At 44.5% G+C, this 19,228-nt stretch overlaps 1 protein-coding gene across 1 annotated transcript in view; it reads right to left on the minus strand.

The window, feature by feature from the left end:
- The window catches only part of LOC106558942 (zinc finger protein 773-like), an 87,418-nt gene that overhangs the window by 56,125 nt on the left and 12,065 nt on the right, over nt 1-19,228 (minus strand). The window contains 6 exon segments of the mRNA XM_038527588.1: nt 781-819; nt 4,113-4,595; nt 5,036-5,062; nt 6,520-6,758; nt 8,425-8,662; nt 9,870-9,957. Of these exon segments, the coding sequence (XP_038383516.1) occupies nt 781-795 (15 nt within the window). The 5' untranslated portion in view covers nt 796-819; nt 4,113-4,595; nt 5,036-5,062; ... (1 more) ...; nt 8,425-8,662; nt 9,870-9,957.

The following is a 19,228-nucleotide window of genomic DNA, read 5'->3' on the forward strand; positions in this document are numbered from 1 at the left end:
CCGTTGTCCTCCAATGGCAATGCCACTATGATCTGAACATGCCTCCTCCTCTATCAGATCCAGAGTCCTATCTCAGGATACACACCAGATGCCAGTGTGGATGTCTTGGGAGCTGTATGACCAGCTATCCATTTGCCACCCATCCGTGGGAGTCTCTGAAACATATGAGACTCAACATAGTCCAAACCTAATTTCTTGATAGTCTCACCCAAATGTATCCCTACAAAAGCCATGGAGTCATCTTTGAGGTCAGCCCTACATTAAAAACAAATCCAGAAGCCAAATATTTCTCCTACCTCATCTACCACTTTGGCCCAGCTACAATGAATACCAATCTAGACCACAGTACTAGCCGCAGTAATGACCCCCTTGTCTCCCTCTCTCCCAGTCTTTGGTGTATTCTATCATCAGGGGTGGCTTCTGAAGACCTTAGCCAGATTTGGATTTCTCCTCTGCTCCCAAATTGGGTGGCTGCTACCATCACTATCAGAGCAGAACCCTGACTCTGATCTCCTTGCCTTCTGTTCTCAGCAGACCTAACAAAGACCTATGAGACCTAGAACACTCCCCTTAACACTCGCATCTCAGTCTTGCCTCCAAGCCCAAGGCTTGGTACATACTGATCCCTAAGACAATCTTTCACAGCTTGCCCTGTTGCTGGCCCAAAGTGAGAATCTCTCTCCATACAACCTCTGACCTGGGCTTAAGGGGTTATTTAGAGTCTCTAAACACCAAGGGCAGGAAGAGTACAGGAAAAGTTCCAGGACACCTGACACTCACCAGTGCAGGGTCCATAAGTGCTTCTGCTGAAAGCAGAACCTGCAGGAAGAGCAGGGCCATGTTAGTTTAATTCCCATCAGGAATACAGACAAAAAAGTGAAACATTTAATAATTTTAGGTAAAGGAAGCTGAAAGGGATAAAGAAAGCACTTATAAAGGAAAGTATAAGGTGTTATGGAGTTATGCCAAAAGCATGCACGCATCCTCAGGAAAGTCTTTCTAGGAGTACAGAGCCTGTTAAGGTTGTGTTGTGTTTGAGTAACATCCCTCAGGTTAATGAGTAACCAGAAAAAGAGATAAATTATGTCCAAGTTTATGTCTGGGTGGGCCTCTGACCCTTCCATTTTATTCCTTATTATTCTGATTCTTCCTGTGCCAAAAATACATTCTTCTCTTTCTCTACTTTGTAGTTGGCCCTAATAGCTGGTCAGGTACATGACTCCTTATACTTCTTTTTCAATTTTTTCAATAAATGTTCAGAAAAATATTGCGAATATATTCTCTCCTGTGGTAGAGAACTAAACCAAACTACTATTTACTTGATTATCCATTCCAAATGAATGTCTGATAAAGAGGTTGTTGCTGGAGCTCCAGGAAAGGTGCTTTGGCCTCCTGCAGTTCAGAGTAATTGCATTTCTCAACTTACAGGAAAGGAAACAAGCTAGGACCTAACCTTGTTCCATTCTCCATTTTATCCTTACAATTATTGAATTTTGCCTATTTTAGCAAAATATCCTATCATCATTTCCTCTAGCAGTAGTACCAGAGGAAGATGATAAAAAATGATAATCACTTAAAAAGCAAAAATCTTGTGGGTGTAGAGTATAAAAATTTACGATAACATTGTTTATCAGATAAACACTTTACAGTGTTTACAGATAAAATTTGTAACATGACATAAAGATCAGAAAGGGAAAACAGTTTAACTACAATAATTTTAATAAATCTAAACAATTTAAGAAAACTACATCATTAGAGAAGAAGAATCTCACAGAAAAATGCAGCCAAACAGACGTAAAGGGTAAGATTAAATGAGAAAGAAATAACAAATCTTGACAAAATTCATAAGAAAGAGTACCAAACAAAACGAACAAACAAAAGACTGTGGAGAAGAGAACACACATCTAGAGTTCATAAACTGGAGCCAGAAAACCCAAACCCAACAGTACTAAAAGATTCAGAGCAACCAAAGCTAAAAAGCTTGATGTTATGCATGTTACTTAAGGATGCCAGGGGGCACCTGGATGGATCAGTCCACTAAATCCAACTCTTGGTTTCAGCTCAAGTTGTGATCTCAGGGTTGTGAGATGGAGCGCCCCCCTCCCCAAGATGCCCGGGATTCTCATACTCCCTCTGCCCCTCCCCCAGCTTCGTGCTCTCTTAAAATAAATAAATCTTTAAAAAAAAAGATTTAAAGATTTATTTATTTAGTCATTATTTAGTCATGAGAGAGAGAGAGGCAGAGACACAGGGACAGAGGGAGAAGCAGGCTCCATGCAGGGAGCCTGATGTGGGACTCGATCCCTGGACTCCAGGATCACACCCTGGGCCGAACGCAGGCGCTAAACCGCTGAGCCACCCAGGGATCCCCTAAATAAATCTTTTTTTTTTTTTTTTTTTTGTTAAAATACCTGTGTGTCCCAAATATTTTAGAATTTGAGAAGTTTCTTTTAAAGTGACAAGGCTACGTAAGTAAAAATAAACATTAAACATCACTTTAGCATGCAAGAGTAATTGTTCCTAAAGAGGTGATAACATTATAAGGCTGTTCTGGTAAGAAAACTATACACACAAAAATTAGGTTGAAAAGACCAGAGCTCATAAAATAGGGCACTCGTGGGTCTTGATGCTTCAGTGCCAGTACAGAGCATTAAAACAGCAGCTTATAAAACTGCTGTGTAGCAAAACAAATTTAGACCTCCACTTCAAATGCACACAAAAAAGTAATTTCAGCTGGACATGCTTAGCTGGGAAGACAAAAATTACATCTTGTATGAATGAAGAGAATAGATTTTTTAAACCAAAGCCTCATAGTAAAGAATCCCACTACAATAAAGGGCTCCTGTTGTCATAATAACTGAAATGGCAAGCTAAACAGTTGAGTAAAAATTACACAAATTCTTGAATCCTCCAAAATTGTTAAAATAAATTTAAAATTTTAACACTTAATAAACTGAAATCTTCTGTATGTAAACAAGAATTCCGGCAAGCACTTTCTAAGAAGGCAAAAGTAATGGTAAGCATTAAAAGCAAAACTCAGTAAGGCTGACCTCACAAGCCTGACACTGCCTAGAACTAATAAGACTGTAGAAATTCATAAATATTGTAAGCTGCTACTGGTATATAGATTGGTAACATTTTGGAAAGCCAGTTTGGCATTATAAAGTAAATTTAAACCTCAGACTGTGGAAATCCATATTTAATATATATATGCTAGACAACTGTGTGCTTGTATATCCTAGAAAATGTGGATATAGTAGCAATGTTTTTATAAATGCAGAAAACCATGGGCAAAAACAAAGACATGTTTTCCAAGTATCCATACCATAGAATATGGCACAGAAAAATGGATATATGTAAAAAGTTAGTCACAATATACTATTGTGATGTGATTGTGATGTCAGTCCTTTCATAGTGTTTGAAGTCACATGGAAACTATTAATACTAGATGCTGAGTATTTCCCACATAGTTGCTCAAACTGTCAAGACAATAAAATATGCTTACTTGAAACAGACAACAGTCTAACTTGGGAGACTGGGATAATAGTGGAAAGACTTGCACAGCTGGCTTCTCGGTCTTATTTATAACTCATTTCCTCACTTGGCCAGTGTGAATATAATTAGAACGGAGAGATCAGGTCGGCAGAAGCTCTCAACCCTACAAATGCTGTTTTCTTGTGCGGACTCACAGGAAAAGAGGTGGACTCTCCCAGGAGCTACTACTTGACTATCCCTGCCAACAGCCCAGCCAAAGAGAAACCACTATACTCACGACGCCCACTTTGCCCAATGAGCTTTGTTCAGAGCAGCCCTTTCCAGACTTGCCTGGATGCAATACTCTTGTATTCCCGAATTAAACCCAAATAAACCCATTTTGGGTGGTAAAAAAAAACTGCCCGTTTTATTTCTAAGGTTAACAGCAATAATTACAGGTACTAATTTTACAGGTGGTTATTCAACTGCACACGTACATTCTGTGCAAGTCTTTTCAGGCAAGTCTTATTTCAAAATTTGGAAGATCAAAGTAAATAGGACCCTCCTGAGGACAAAAACACGAAATTCTAATGTAGAATGAAGAGTTGGGTGCTGGCCCAGAGAAACGCAGCGCTTACCTGAATGGGAATCGCCACGGCAGCTGTGGCCGGGTGCGGGGGGGAGGGACACCGTGGCAGCGTAGCCCTCAGTCCCGGCGACAGCTACGCCGAATCTCAGCGGAGCCGGCGCAGCGCATCCTGAGCCCTCACCTCAGGCGGGCCAAGGATCCCGACCGGAGACAGGACCAAGTTTACAAGATGTCGCTGGAGGCCTACGCCGGAAAGCTCGCCCCGTCGCTGTCCATCGGGCGGAAGTGCCTCTCGTCGAGCCCTCATTGGTCCAGTGGAGGGGACGCACGGCGCACTGCCTTCCGGGTAATGTAGTTCTGACGGAGCTACGGAACCCCTACAGGTCTCCATTCTTCCTGACCCCGGGGTGTTTTCTAGCCACACCAAGAAAGGGGCTGGATCGGGATCTCCGCAGGTTTTGAGGGCGGAGCGGGGCGGGGCTCTGGCTTCTTGGAAGGGTCACACCCAGATTTCCGTGGAACGTAGCCTGTGCTGATCACAAAACAGACACGTTTTCAGACATTCCCCAAAACTACAAACGGTCACTCAGACACAAAGTGCATCCACCCACAGCTGAGACCTAAAATACTCTTACTGCTTTTCAAGTACATGTTAGAGCGGAATCAATTGATTCTGTAGTTTTTCTGTTAGAAAAAAGGTAGAGAGGTGCCTGGGTGGCTCAGTTGGTGAAACATCTGACTTTGGCTCAGGTCATGATCTCAGGATCCTGGGATTGGCCTGCTTCTGGCTCCCTGATCCGGGGGAGTCTGCTTGACCCTCTCCTTTTGCCCCACCTCAACTGGTGCTCACTCTCATATAAGTAAAATCTTCCTGGGGATTATGTCCAGCCCTTTCTCCAAGTATTCCATTCCCTACTCCATCCATTCTATTCTAAGATTCTAAGCCCCATCTGAAAAGAGCGAGTGACTTACCACATGGGGAAAGGAGGCTTCTGAACACTGAAAAACAGAAAAGGATGAAGGCTGTAAAATGGTGCAAACATTATGAAAAACAGTTCCTCAAAAAACTGACCATATTGCCATATGATTCAGCAATTCTTTTTGAGGATATATGCAAAAATAATTGGAAAGCAAGGTACTGAAGAAATCTTTTTTGGAAAGTAAGGTGTTAAAAGAAATATTGGTATACTCATGTCCATAGTAGCATTATTCAAAATAGCCAAAAGAGGTAGAAGCAACTCATGGTCCATGGGCAGATGAATGGATAGAGAAAATAAAGAAAATGATGTGGAAAGGCCAGGGAAGGCAAAAATGGCTAGTTAGGTAATGGAATTAGGTTTAACAAGATGAAAAGAGTTACGGATATCCATGGTACAAGGTGACCATACTTAACATTCCTGAACTGTACCCCTAAAAACAAGATGGTAAATTTCACATGATGTGTAATTTACCACAACTTTTAAAACTATGTATTAGCTTTTTTTTCCCAGTGCTAATTTAAAACATACTTTTGGCAGAAATCTTTCCCCATTTGCTCTACTCACAAGTTCAAATTCTTTCTCTGGTCCTGAATGAGATGGGAGTCTTGGCTCAAGAATTTCCCACATTCCCTGCACTCCCAATGCCTTTACCCAGTGTGAATTCTCTGATGCTTAACGAGATTGGTTTGCACTGAAACACTTCCCCACATCAGCTGTACTTGTAAAGTGTCCTCCAGTGTGCATTTTCTGGTGACCAATGATGCAATACTTAGTAGCAAAGGCCTTGCTATATGCTGAATTCATAAAACCTTATAAAACCTTGGCCTGGTGTATTCTCTGGCGTTCAGTAAGACCAAATTTTCCTGTAAAGAAGTCTCAAAAAAAAAAAAAAAAAAAAGGAAGAAGTTTCCACATTTTCTGATGCTGAAGGAGGTGGGACTTTCTGATGAAGGCCTTCCCACATTCCCTGCACAAAGAAGGCCATTCTCCAGCGTGAACTCACTACTGTTTAAGGAGACTGGAGTTATATGTAAAAGACTTCCTGCATTCACTGCACTCTTTCTACAGTATGAACTTCCTGGTGACTAGTAAGTGTGGATTTTCCCACACTGGCTACACTTCAAAACCCTCTTCACAGTGATTGCTAAAATGTTTACTGAGGTTAGAGTTGTACCTAAAAACATCCCATTTTCACTGCACTCCTAAGGCCATTCCCCAGGGTAGACTTTCTGGTACCCTACATGTATATCTTGAGGCTGAAGGCTTTCCCATACCAAGTCCACTTACAATCATTCTGTCCACTTTCAAAGCCCTCTCTACTTGGTGTTCCTGTGTGGCTTCAACCCACTGTGAGTGGCTAGCAGGGTAGTAAGGCTGTGAAGTCCTCTCTACTCTCCCTCCATGCCAAGGTCTTATCTGCCATATAAGCTACAAGGTCCAAACAAAGGGCTCCCTTCATCCTTTATGGAAAGTTACCTCTAGTCTGCTTCTTTTGATGCTGCTGCAGGTTTGCCCCATGAGTGCACAGGCCTTGCTCAGAGTGTGTTCCATCATGCTCAGCCAAGCACAAAAGGTCTTTTAAGAGCAGGCCACACATCTCACGGGCTGGGCCTCCAGGATGGATGGGCCTGGCTTTGGGGTCCTGACTAGTGACGCTCCTGCAGAAACACCTTGCTCTGAAGGTGCCTCCTCATCCTGGGCTCCATGCCAGCAACCTGGAAGCAAAGAAATGCTGGTAAAGTGCATACTAACTCTGTTGGGGAAGAGACAGCCCCATCAGGAATGTGTGTCAGACACACCCATGGATGAGGCCATGGGCCTGCTGATGGACAGGGGGGCCTGGAGACAGTGAGAGGAAGGCCTGCTGTGCAGAGCTCAGCCTCGCAAGCTCCCATGATGAGAGAGCCCTGGGGTTCTAGGGAAGGAAGTGAGGGGGAAGTGCAGGAATGAGAGGTGGGCTCCCAAACCCCTCCCCTGCCAATGACTTTCAACAAGGCCATAGCTGCTGGTAACTGGTGAGCACTGATACAAGACTGGGTACAGACAGAGGAGTGTGTGATTCCAACACAGTAGCTGGTATTCAGAGACTACTTAAGGATATTTGCAGCCTTCCAAGGAAGCAATGAAAGGGAAAAGATGAGAGCCGAAAGTAAGAGTAGAAATATTAGTGAGGAAAAAAAGGTAGAAATGAGATGTGGCTACTGTCCACTGTCTCCATCACACAATGGAAGATGTAGAAGAGATGCTCCATGGGACAGCCACATTCTTTTGAGCCTCTCTTGATGTTGCAGAAGTAATGTCTACCCTATCAGGTGTCTGGGGCCCTCCTATAGCTCACTGTGAGCAACTGTCTGGGCCAGGAAAAGGACGGTCCTAGGGGAAAGACAGGGAAAGGGAGTGGCCAACACCCACCCAGAATGACCTACTCCACACTGACATCCCACATTTTAAATTTGCAAAAACTTCAGGGGAAATCTGGCATTGTGATGCCCCCAGCTATGGTTTTCTTTTTCAATATTCCCCTGGCTATTTGGGGTCTTTTCTGATTCCACACAAATCTTAAAATAATTAGTTCCAACTCTCTGAAGAAAGTCCATGGTATTTTGATAGGGATCCAGCGTCTGGGTGACTCACATGCCCGGGGGCACGAGGGTTAAGAGGGTTCCCAGTCTGAGGGATCCTGGTAGGTTCTCTGTTCTGGGGAGTGAATTTCTCCATGTCCTGCTGTGTTCGAGGGTTTGTGGTGTATGGGCGCCTGGTCAGCCAGGGATCTGGAGCATCCATTTGTCCACTACTGAGCTGGGGCAGGCAGCTTGTGGTCTGAGGGCCCGTGTTCTAATGGCCCCCACTGTGTCCAGTGATGTGGTGACTCCTTCTCCCGGGACTTACTTGTTTCATACAATGCCTTATCTGCCGGGTGCCTGGAGGCACTGCAGACACTGTACACATGGGGGTGGAGTGGAGGTTTAGGGCATTCATGTGCCCTGTACTGAGCTGGGTTGGAGAGCTCCAGAGAAGCAGTGAGTGCCCTGGGTTCCCTCAGGACGGGGACTCACAGCTTTCCTGTGTTGAGCCCCAGGTTGACCCCAGAGGTGTCGGAGAGGCATTTCCCCTCTGCCTGAGTATCCATGGTACCGATTCCCGGTGTCCCACTCCCACAGTCCACATGAGAATATGTCCGTGAGCAGCCAGGCCAACCTCTCAGTGGGAAATGGGAGCAGGAGTCGCCTGCTGTCGGTTCCTAGACTCTCAGGACCACAGAGGGGGATGAATGGATGTGCAAACATGCAGGTGGAGCCCAAAGTCTTGGCGAGAGGACTGGGGCAGGAGGGTGGTCCGGGGGGCTTGCCATGGGCATGGGCAGAAAACAGGGCAGACAACCTGAGGGAGAGCAGGAGATCTGTGGCTGAAGTGCCATCTCTGTCATCACGGGGACCTGCGCGGTTGTCATGCTTTCATATCAGCCCAGGTACATCAGAATGCCTTTCTGTGATGTCACCGCCATGCCCTGGCCAATCACGCACGCTCTCGGGGTGGCCTGGTTCAGGTGGCCAATCACCATGCAGCTCAGGTGGCCAATGTCAGATGGCTTTCTCATTGACCCTCCTGAAACTGTTGCCTAGAAACAATTTTAAACGGAAAACAGAGTAGGAGGGGGCAAGATGGCGGAAGAGTAAGGTCCCCAAGTCACCCGTCCCCACCAAATTACCTAAATACTTTCAAATCATCCTGAAAACCTACGAATTCAGCCTGAGATTTAAAGAGAGAACAGCTGGAATGCTACCGTGAGAAGAGTTCACGCTTCTATCACTGTAGGAAGATGGGGCGGGGGAAGAAAGAAAGAAACAAAAGGCATTCAAGTGGGAGGGCCCCGCGAGGACCCGGGCTAAGGCCACAGCGAGTGTCCCCAGGACAGGAAAGCCCCGTCCTGGAGAAGCAGGGGTTTCACCAATCTTCCCGGGAGTTGGAGCAGGATCCCAGGAGGGGTGAGGATGCCCTCAGCCTCCCTGGGACACTAACAGAGCACCAGCGCGCCAGGGAGAGCGCGCCACACACCACGGCCGAGCTCCCTAAAGGGCTGCGGCGTGCATCCGTGCATCCGGCGGGGCCCGGGAGCAGCTTGGAGGCGGCTCAGGCAGCGGCTCCACAGGGAGCTAGCTGTGCGGCCCGGGGCGCAGCTCGGAAGCGGCTCAGGCAGAGGCTCCGCGCAGGGGGCTGCACGGCCCTGGGAACTGCTCAGAATGCGCTTGGGCAGAGGCTCCACATGGAGGGGGCTGGGCGGCCTGATTCTTCACATTTCCTCCGAAAATCCCTTCTACCATGGACTTGACATCCTACTTGATAGAATATTCATCCTTCCAAACAAAGCCAAAAACCATGGGCCCATCCCTGATTCCACCTTTCCATGTCATCTCCCAGCCTCCTCACTCTGTGGCAACTCTGTGCAGAATGCACCCAGAAAGCAACCCCCCTCCTTCCTGTCTGCCACTAAGCAGCAGTCACCTGCTGGAGTGTCTATCTATAGACACCAGTCTATCCTCCACTCTGTAGCCATGGTAATCTGTTGAAGTTTTGATCAGATCACTACCTCCTCAGCTCCAAACTTTCCCTAGGTCCCACTGTCCTCAGATTAGAGGCCTAGACCCCAAGGCTGTCATGCTAGGCCTGATCGCTGTGTGTCCTGACCTCTCACCCTACCAGTTGCCACCTTACCCCCATCCCAACAGATATAAACAGTCGGGAAGCTTCCTAAACAATGCCAGCTAAGTCTCAACTGCAGGCATTTGAACACTGGATCTGTTCCCAGGATGCACAGTACATCTTACCTGGTTGGTTGCCAGCAATGGAACTGACCTGCAGAACCCAGATTGAGTTCAGGACCCTGGACTTTGTGGTACCACAGGACTGTCAGCCCTGAAAGAGAGAGAAGAACAGATGAAGATTCTTGGAACATCACCATTCCCTATATTGGATCACTTGAACCACTGGGGTGGAAGTTAGGGTGGGTGAGAGCCTGGGACACTCTCATCTCATTGGTGCAGGGTCCAGAAGCATTTGTCACCACAATGGGACCCTCTGGAAGGAGGCAGGCCAGGAGAACTGGGTAACCAGGGTAGGATCTTATCAGCTGAACCCCCACCATGGTCCAAACTGAGCTCCTCAGGCCTCAGTGCTGCCTCTGACTAGCTGTGTGACTCTGGAAAAGACTGAACCTTCCTAAGCATCAGTGCCCTTATTCCATAAGATGTGAATAAGACTGTTTTGCACCTTGTAGGGCTGATATAGATACCACACATATGCAGTACACACTATGTAGCCACTATCACTGTCCACAGCACCAATGGTTTTGTCTAAGTTCTCAGTGCAAGTGAAGTGGTTGGGCTTTAAAATTTTGATTATGTATTTTTCCCACATTTTAAGATTTTAAGAGAATGTGATACACAAAACTTACATCATAAGACAATACTCAAAGGTAAGTTAACATTTAAAACAATGGTTAGGGCAGCGCTTTAGCACTGCCTTTGGCCCAGGGCGTGATCCTGGGGACCCAGGATCGAGTCCCATGTAGGGCTCCCTGCGTGGAACCTGCTTCTCCCTCTGCCTGTGTCTCTGCCACTCTCTGTGGGTGTCTCTCTTGAATGAAAAAAAATAAAATCTTTAAAAAATAAAAAAAATAAACCAGTAATTAAAGGGGATGCCCAGGTGGCTCAGCAGTTAAGCGGCTGCCTTTGACTCAGGGCATGGTCCCGGAGTCCCAGGATTGAGTCCCGACTTGGGCTTCCTGCATGGAGCCTGCTTCTCCTTCTGCCTATGTTGTCTCTGCCTCTCTGTGTGTGTGTCTCTCATGAATAAATAAATAAAATCTTCTTTAAAAAAATTTAGGGCGGGGCCTCGGGAGCAGCTCAGGTGGCAGCTCCACACAGAGGGGGATGCGGGGCCCTGGGAGCGCAATTCCAGCGGCACAGGTCCTGGATCCCAAGGCCCCAGGGGACATAGCCCAGGATCTGGCACTCCCCTTGGGACAGGCGGAGGCTGGGAGGACACAGGACAGCAAGGACGCTCTTGCTGCCCCGTGACCCCAGGCTGTGCAGATCAGCGCCCCCCCACCCCTGGAGCATCCAGGCCCCTGCGGACTGGGAGATTGCAGTAGTTACTGCAGGAGCTGACTCCAGGGCTGGAGAGCTGGCCACTATTGTTGTTCCTCCTGGTGTCACCTTGTGCCTGGCACTGAGCGGGGCTGCCAGGGAGCAGGGGCCTCACAGGATAAACAGATCCCACTGAACCATGCACCTGGCAGGGGGCGGGGCATCGCCCCCAGGTGCACACACCTGAGAATCAGCACAGCAGACCCCTCCCCCAGAAGACCAGGTGGAAGGACAGGGGAAGAGCAAGTTCTTAACCAAGCAGTGCTGGGAAACTCCAGGGGAAGTCAAGGGACTTACAGTATATAAAATCAGAATATATAAAATACCCCTCCTTGTTTTTTGTTTGTTTTCCCCCCTTTTTCCTTCCTTTTTCCAGTACAACTTGTTTTTAGCCACTCTGCACTGAGCAAAATGACTAGAAGGAAAAACTCACCACAAAAGAAAAAATCAGAAACAGTACTCTCTCCCACAGTTACAGAATTTGGATTACAATTAGATGTCAGAAAGCCAATTCAGAAACACAATTATAAAGCTACTGGTGGCTCTAGAAAAAAGCATAAAGGATTCAGGAGACTTCATGACTGCAGACGTTAGATCTACTCAGGCCGAAATTAAAAATCAATTAAATGAGATGCAATCCAAACTGGAAGTCCTAATGATGAGGGTTAGTGAGGTAGAAGAAAGAGTGGGTGACATAAAAGACAAGTTGATGGCAAGGAAGGAAGCTGAGGAAAAAAGAGAAAAACAAAAGATGATGAGGAAAGATTAAGGGAAATAAATAACAGCCTCAGAAGGAAAAATCTACATTTAATTGGGATTTCAGAGGGTGCCGAAAGGGACAGAGGTCCTGAAACTGTATTTGAACAAATCATACCTGAGAACTTCCCTAACTTGGGGAGGGAAACAGGCATTCAGATCCAGGAGATAGAGAGATCCCCCCTAAAATTAATAAAAACCATTCAACACCCTAACATTAATAGTGAAACTTGCAAATTCCAAAGATAAAGAGAAGATCCTTAAAGCAGCAAGAAACAAGAGATCCCTAACCTTTATAGGAGAAGTATTCGGTTAACAGCAGACCTCTCCACAGAGACCTAGCAGGCCAGAAAGGTCTGGCAGGATATATTCAGGATCCTAAATGAGAAGAACATGCAGCCAAGAATGCTTTATCCAGCAAGGCTCTCATTCAGAATAGAAGGAGATATAAAGAGCTTCCAAGATAGGCAGAAACTGAAAGAATATGTGACCATCAAGCCAGCTCTGCAAGAAATATTAAAGGGGACTCTGTAAAAGAAAGAGGAAGTCCAAGGAAACAATCCACAAAAACAGAGACTGAATAGGTATCATGATGACACTAAATTCATATCTTTCAATAGTAACTCTGAACGTAAATAGGCTTAATGATCCCATCAAAAGGCAAAGAGTTTCAGACTGGATAAAAACGCAAGACCCATCTATTTTCTGTCTACAACAGACTCATTTTAGACCTAAGGACACCTCCAGCCTGAAAATAAAAGGTTGGAGAACCATTTACCATTAAATGGTCCTCAAAAGAAAGCAGAGGTAGCCATCCCCTTATCAGACAAATGACAGTTTTTCCCAAAGACTGTAGTAAGAGATGAAGAGGGACACTATATAATACTTAAAGGATCTATCCAACAAGAGGACCTAACAATCATGAATATTTATGCCCCTAATCTGGGAGCTGCCAAGTATATCAATCAATTAATAACCAAAATTAAGACATACTTAGATAATAATACACTTATACTGGGAGACTTGAACTCAGCACTTTCTGTAATTGACAGATTTTCTAAGCACAACATCTCCAAAGAAACAAGAGCTTTAAATGATACATTGGACCAGATGGATTTCACAGATATTTACAGAACTTTATATCCAAACGCAACTGAATACACATTCTTCTTAAGATCAAATGGAACTTTCTCCAGAATAGACCACATACTAGGTCACAAATCAGGTCTTAACTGATACCAAAAGATTGGGATTGTCCCCTGCATATTTTCAGACCATAATGCTTTGAAACTTGAACTCAATCACAAGAAGAAATTTGGAAGAAACTCAAACACGTGGAGGTTAAAGACCATCCTGCTAAAACATGAAAGGGTCAACCAAGAAATTAGAGAAGAATTAAAAAGATGCATGGAAACTAATGAGAATGAAGATACAACCATTCAAAATCTTTGGGATACAGCAAAAGCAGTCCTGAGGGGGAAATATATTGCCATACACACATCCATAAAAAAAACTGTAAAGAACTCAAATATAAAGCTAAACTTGCACCTAAAGGAGCTGGAGAAAGAACAGCAAATAGATCCTACACCCAGCAGAAGAAGAGAGTTAATAAATATTCTAGCAGAACTCAATGAAATAGAGACCAGAAGAACTGTAGAGCAGATCAACAAAACCAGGAGTTGGTTCTTTGAAAGACTTAATAAGATAGATAAACTATTAGCCAGCCTTATTAAAAAGAGAAAAGACTCAAATCAATAAAATCATGAATGAAAAAGGAGAGATCACCACCAATACCAAGGAAATACAAATGACTTTAAAAACTTATTATGGGGGATCCCTGGGTGGCGCAGCGGTTTAGCGCCTGCCTTTGGCCCAGGGCGTGATCCTGGAGACCCGGGATCGAATCCCATGTCGGGCTCCCGGTGCATGGAGCCTGCTTCTCCCTCTGCCTATGTCTCTGCCTCTCTCTCTCTCTCTGTGTGACTATCATAAATAAATAAAAATTAAAAAAAACTTATTATGAGCAGCTATATGCCAATAAATTAGGCAATCTAGAAGAAATGGACGAATTTCTGGAAAACCACAAACTACCAAAACTGGGACAGGAAGAAACAGAAAACCTGAACAGGCCAGTAACCAGGGAGGAAATTGAAGCAGTCATCAAAAACCTCCCAAGACACAAAAGTTCAGGGCCAGGTGGCTTCCCAGGGGAATTCTATCAAAGGTTTAAAGAAGAAACAATACCTATTCTACTAAAGCTGTTCGGAAAGATAGAAAGAGATGGAATACTTCCAAACTTGTTCTATGAGGCCAGCATCACCTTAATTCCAAAACCAGACAAAGACCCCACCAAAAAGGAGAATTACAGACCAATCAATATCCCTGATGAACATGGATGCAAAAATTCTCAACAAGATACTAGCCAATAGGATCCAACAGTACATTCAGAAGATTATTCACCATGACCAAGTGGGATTTATTCCTGGGATGCAGGGCTGGTTCAACACTCATAAAGCAATCAATGTGACAGATCATAACAACAAGAGAAAAAAACAAGAACCATGTGATCCTCTCAATAGATGCAGAGAAAGCATTTGAAAAAATACAGCCTCCATTCCTGATCAAAACTCTTCAGAGTGTAGGGAGAAGGAACATTCCTCAGCATCTTAAAAGCCATCTACAAAAAGCCCACAGCAAATATCATTCTCAATGGGGAAACACTGGGAGCCTTTCCCCTAAGATCAGGAACACCACAGGGATGTCCATTCTCACCACTGCTATTCAACATAGTACTAGAAGTCCTAGCCTCAGTAATCAGGCAACAAAAAGAAATAAAATGCATTCAAATTGGCAAAGAAGTCAAGCTCTCCCTCTTTGCAGATGACATGATACTGTACATAGAAAACCCAAAAGACTCTACCTCAAGATTGCTAGAACTCGTACAGCAATTCAACAGTGTGGCAGAATACAAAATCAATGCCCAGAAATCAGTGGCATTTCTATACACTAACAATGAGAATGAAGAAAGAGAAATTAAGGAGTCAATCCCATTTACAATTGCACCCAAAAGCATAAGATACCTAGGAATAAACCTAACCAAAGAGGTAAAGAATCTATACCCTAAAAACTACAGAACCCTTCTGAAAGAAATTGGGAAAGACACAAAGAGATGGAGAAATATTCCATGCTCATGGATTGGAAGAATTAATATTATGAAAATGTCAATGCTACCCAGGGCAATTTACACATTTAATGCAATCTCTATCAAAATACCATGGAGTTTCTTCAGAGTTGGAACAAATCGTCTTAAGATTTGTGCGGAATCAGAAAAGACTCCGAATAGCCAGGGGAATATTAAAAAAGAAAACCATAGCAGGGGGCATCACAATGCCAGATTTCAGGTTGTTACTACAAAGCTGTGATCATCAAAACAGAGTGGTACTGGCACAAAAACAGACACATAAATCAATGTAACAGAATAGAGAATCCAGAAGTGGACCCTCAACTCTATGGTCAACAAAGCAGGAAAGACTATCCACTGGAAAAAAGACAGTCCCTTCCATAAATGGTGCTGGGAAAATTGGACAGCCACGTGCAGAAGAATGAAACTATACATTCTCTTATACCATACACAAAGATAAACTCAAAATGGATGAAAGATCTAAATGTAAGACAAGATTCCATCAAAATCCTAGAGGAGAATACAGGCAACACCCTTTTTGAACTTCGCCACAGCAACTTCTTGCAAGATACATCCATGAAGGCAAGGGAAACAAAAGCAAAAATGAATTATTGGGACTTCATCAAGATAAAAAGCTTCTGCGCAGCAAAAGAAACAGTCAACAAAACTAACAGAACCTACAGAATGGGAGAAGATATTTGCAAATGACATATCAGATAAAGGGCTAGTGTCCAAGATCTATAAAGAACTTATTAAACTCAACAGCAAAGAAACAAACAATCCAATCATGAAATGGGCAAAGACATGAACAGAGATTTCACAGAGGAAGACATAGACATGGCCAACAAGCACATGAAAAAATGTTCCGCATCACTGGCCATCAGGGAAATACAAATCAGAACAACAATGAGATACCACCTCACACCAGTGAGAATGGTGAACATTAACAAGACAGGAAACAACAAATGTTGGAGAGGATGTGGAGAAAGAGGAGCCCTCTTGCACTGTTGGTGGGAATGTGAACTGGTGCAGGCACTGTGGAAAACTGTGTGGAGGTTCCTCAAAGAGTTAAAAATAGATCTGCCCTACACCCCAGCAATGGAACTGCTGGGGATTTACCCCAAAGATACAGATGCAGTGAAACGCCGTAACACCTGCACCCCAATGTTTATAGCAGCAATGTCCATAATAGCCAAACTGTGGAAGGAGCCTCAGTGTCCATCAAAAGATGAATGGATTAAGAAGATGTGGTATATGTATACAATGGAATATTACTCAGCCATTAGAAATGACAAATACCCTCCTTTTGCTTCGATGTGGATGGAACTGGAGGGTATTATGCTGAGTGAGATAAGTCAATCGGAGAAGGACAAACATTATATGGTCTCATTCATTTGGGGAATATAAAAAATAGTGAAAGGGAATAAAGGGGAAAGGAGAGAAAATGAGTGAAAATATCAGTGAGGGTGACAAAACATGAGAGACACCTAACTCTGGGAAATGAACAAGGGGTAGTGGAAAGGGAGGTGGGCGGGAGGTTGGGGTGACTGGGTGACGGGCACTGAGGGGGGCACTTGGCGGGATGAGCACTAGGTGTTATATGTTTGCAAATTAAACTCCAATAAAAAATTTTAAAATAAACCATGATTAAGTATTTGAATAAATTTAATAAGTCAATGGGTTCATTTCTAATTGCTTGCCTATGTGTACCTATTTGCAGGGATTTTGCTTCATTAGTGTTCAAATTAATAACTGTTTTATACATTCTTAAGTTAAAGGGAGGCACTGAGCACTACTAGTCCTTGTACTATAATCCTTTGAAGACAGCAATCAGGGAGTCCTTGACTGGACAGTGGATGGGAGGAAAGGCAGCAGTGGCCTGGTTGGGGACCCAGCTGCTCCACTAACTCAGCTGACTTTTGCCTTGTTCCACAGGGAGTGGTCTCAAAGGTTTGCTTAGCCTACAAGGTGGAGAAGTTACACCAACTCCTACAGCAACTCATACCTCAGTCTCCATGCCAGGCCTGCACCTTACCTCACCCGGACCTTCCTTTCTACATACACATGCCAGAATTCACCCTAAGCCGGAACTGCTCCTCTCTGAAGGAACATCAGGGATACACACACACCTGTGTCCTGCCCTCTGGTCTCAAGCCTCAACCCTCACTGCAGAGCCCATCTAAAATAACAATCTTAAGAGTCTCCTTCTTTAGGGGTGCCTGAGTGGCTCAGTCAGTTAAGTATCCAATTCTTGATTTTGGCTCAGGTCATGATCTCAGGGTCAGGGGCTCAAAATCCAGGTCCACCGCCATGCTGGGCATGAAGCCTACCCAATACTCTCTTGCCCTCTCCCTCTGTCCTTCCCCTCCCCTTCTAAAAAAATGAACTTCAGATGGTCTTCTAACTCCCTCCTTTTACTCACAGACATTGGATGCAGCAGGAAACCTTATAGACTCTATGATCTATCCAAGCTCTTATCACATCTCTCCTCTAGTGCTGCTCTGGTCTAGCTCTACCACAAATTCTCCTAGATCTATTGCAGTGTCTGTCCTTTTCGTGGGTCTCCTTTCCTCCATATACCATGCTTTATTCAACAACTTAACATTTCAAATCTGGATATGCCCCTAAATTAGGTTGCTGGATTCCAAGAAGTGTGTGTATGTGTGTGTTTGTGTCTGTCCTCACACAATACCAAGCAAAAAAAAAAAAAAGATTTATTTACTTGGGCAGGGGGTGGAGAGCGGAAGGAGATGTAGAGAGTCTTAAGCAGACCATGTACTAAGCGCAGAGCCTGAGGCGGGACTCAATCTCATTACCCTGAGATCACGACCTTAGCCAAAACTAAGATTCCAAAGCTTAGTAGACAGTGCCAGGTGCTCCAACACCAAGCAATTCTTAAAAGCCAGCAAGATGGCTTTTCAATTCTGACACTAACAGGAAATAAATTCAATTCTGACACTATCAGGAAATAAATCAGATTCGCAGGTTAAGCGTTCAGTCCTACAAGACTGTACCCTCACCTTCAATCTCCTGCCATTTCAGATGCCATTTGCAAGTCAGGCTGTTACTTGTGCTTCTCACTGACTGGTTAAAAATCAGAGGTTCTCAAGATCTCCTCATGTTTACCTCATCTTCTGGAATAGCTCACAAAACTCTTGCTAGATTGCCAGTTCATTACAAAAGGACAGAACTCAGGAAGAGACACATATGGCCAGGTATGAAGACAGGGCACAGAGTGTCCATGCTCTTCTCCAGGTACACTACACCCCTGAAATCTCAGTGTTCACCAACCTGGAATCTCTCTGAACTCCATCCTTTAGGGTTTTTATGGAAGCTGCATTACATAACCTGGTAGATTAAATCACTGGGTATTGGTTCAACCTCCAGCCCATCTCGCCCACCCCAAAGGTGGGGAGAAATGAGAAAGGAGGAACTAAAATGTCCAACCCTCTAATCACAAGGTTGGTTTTCCCAGCAATCAGCTGAGGTGCTAGCAAAAGACAACTTTATCACTGTCAACACTTAGCAAATTCCAAAGGTGTTGGAAGCTGTGAGCCAGGAACTATAGACTAAATCAGATACATACAAAAATATATTTTGGCCATCTGAACAAATACATACTTTTTGTAAGTCACCGCATCGTATCCCCTCCCTCCCCACCCCCTTTTCGACCTCTAGCGGACCCTGGCTGACCACGTCACCACTGCAGGCGACACACTGCAATGCAGACAACCTCATATTCCTTTAGGGGATGGCGAGGGCCCATGTGGTGGATTACTTCATTGGTGCGGATTCCTGGAAAATTCCTGGCTGGTTAAGACTACATTTCTGGGGCAGGTGGAAATTGCAATTAGATTAGACATTAAGTGCCAGTTTGGGGACTCAACCTGAGTTGACATTTTGGGCCTGTGGTTTTCTTTTTAACTCCACAATAACACTCATCACCCACTCACAGCTCTCTATGTTGTTCCTTGGAAAATACATGTTGACTGAAGTTTTGGAGACTGCTTTATGACTTTCAGTATGCTAGGACAGGGACAAGAAAGACAAGACCCTAGACCGGGCACAATGGGGAGTTGGAGGGGGATGTATTTCTGGCCTG

Source organism: Canis lupus, chromosome 1 (genome assembly GCF_011100685.1).
Source record: "Canis lupus familiaris isolate Mischka breed German Shepherd chromosome 1, alternate assembly UU_Cfam_GSD_1.0, whole genome shotgun sequence".
In the NCBI taxonomy this organism is placed as follows: domain Eukaryota; kingdom Metazoa; phylum Chordata; class Mammalia; order Carnivora; family Canidae; genus Canis; species Canis lupus.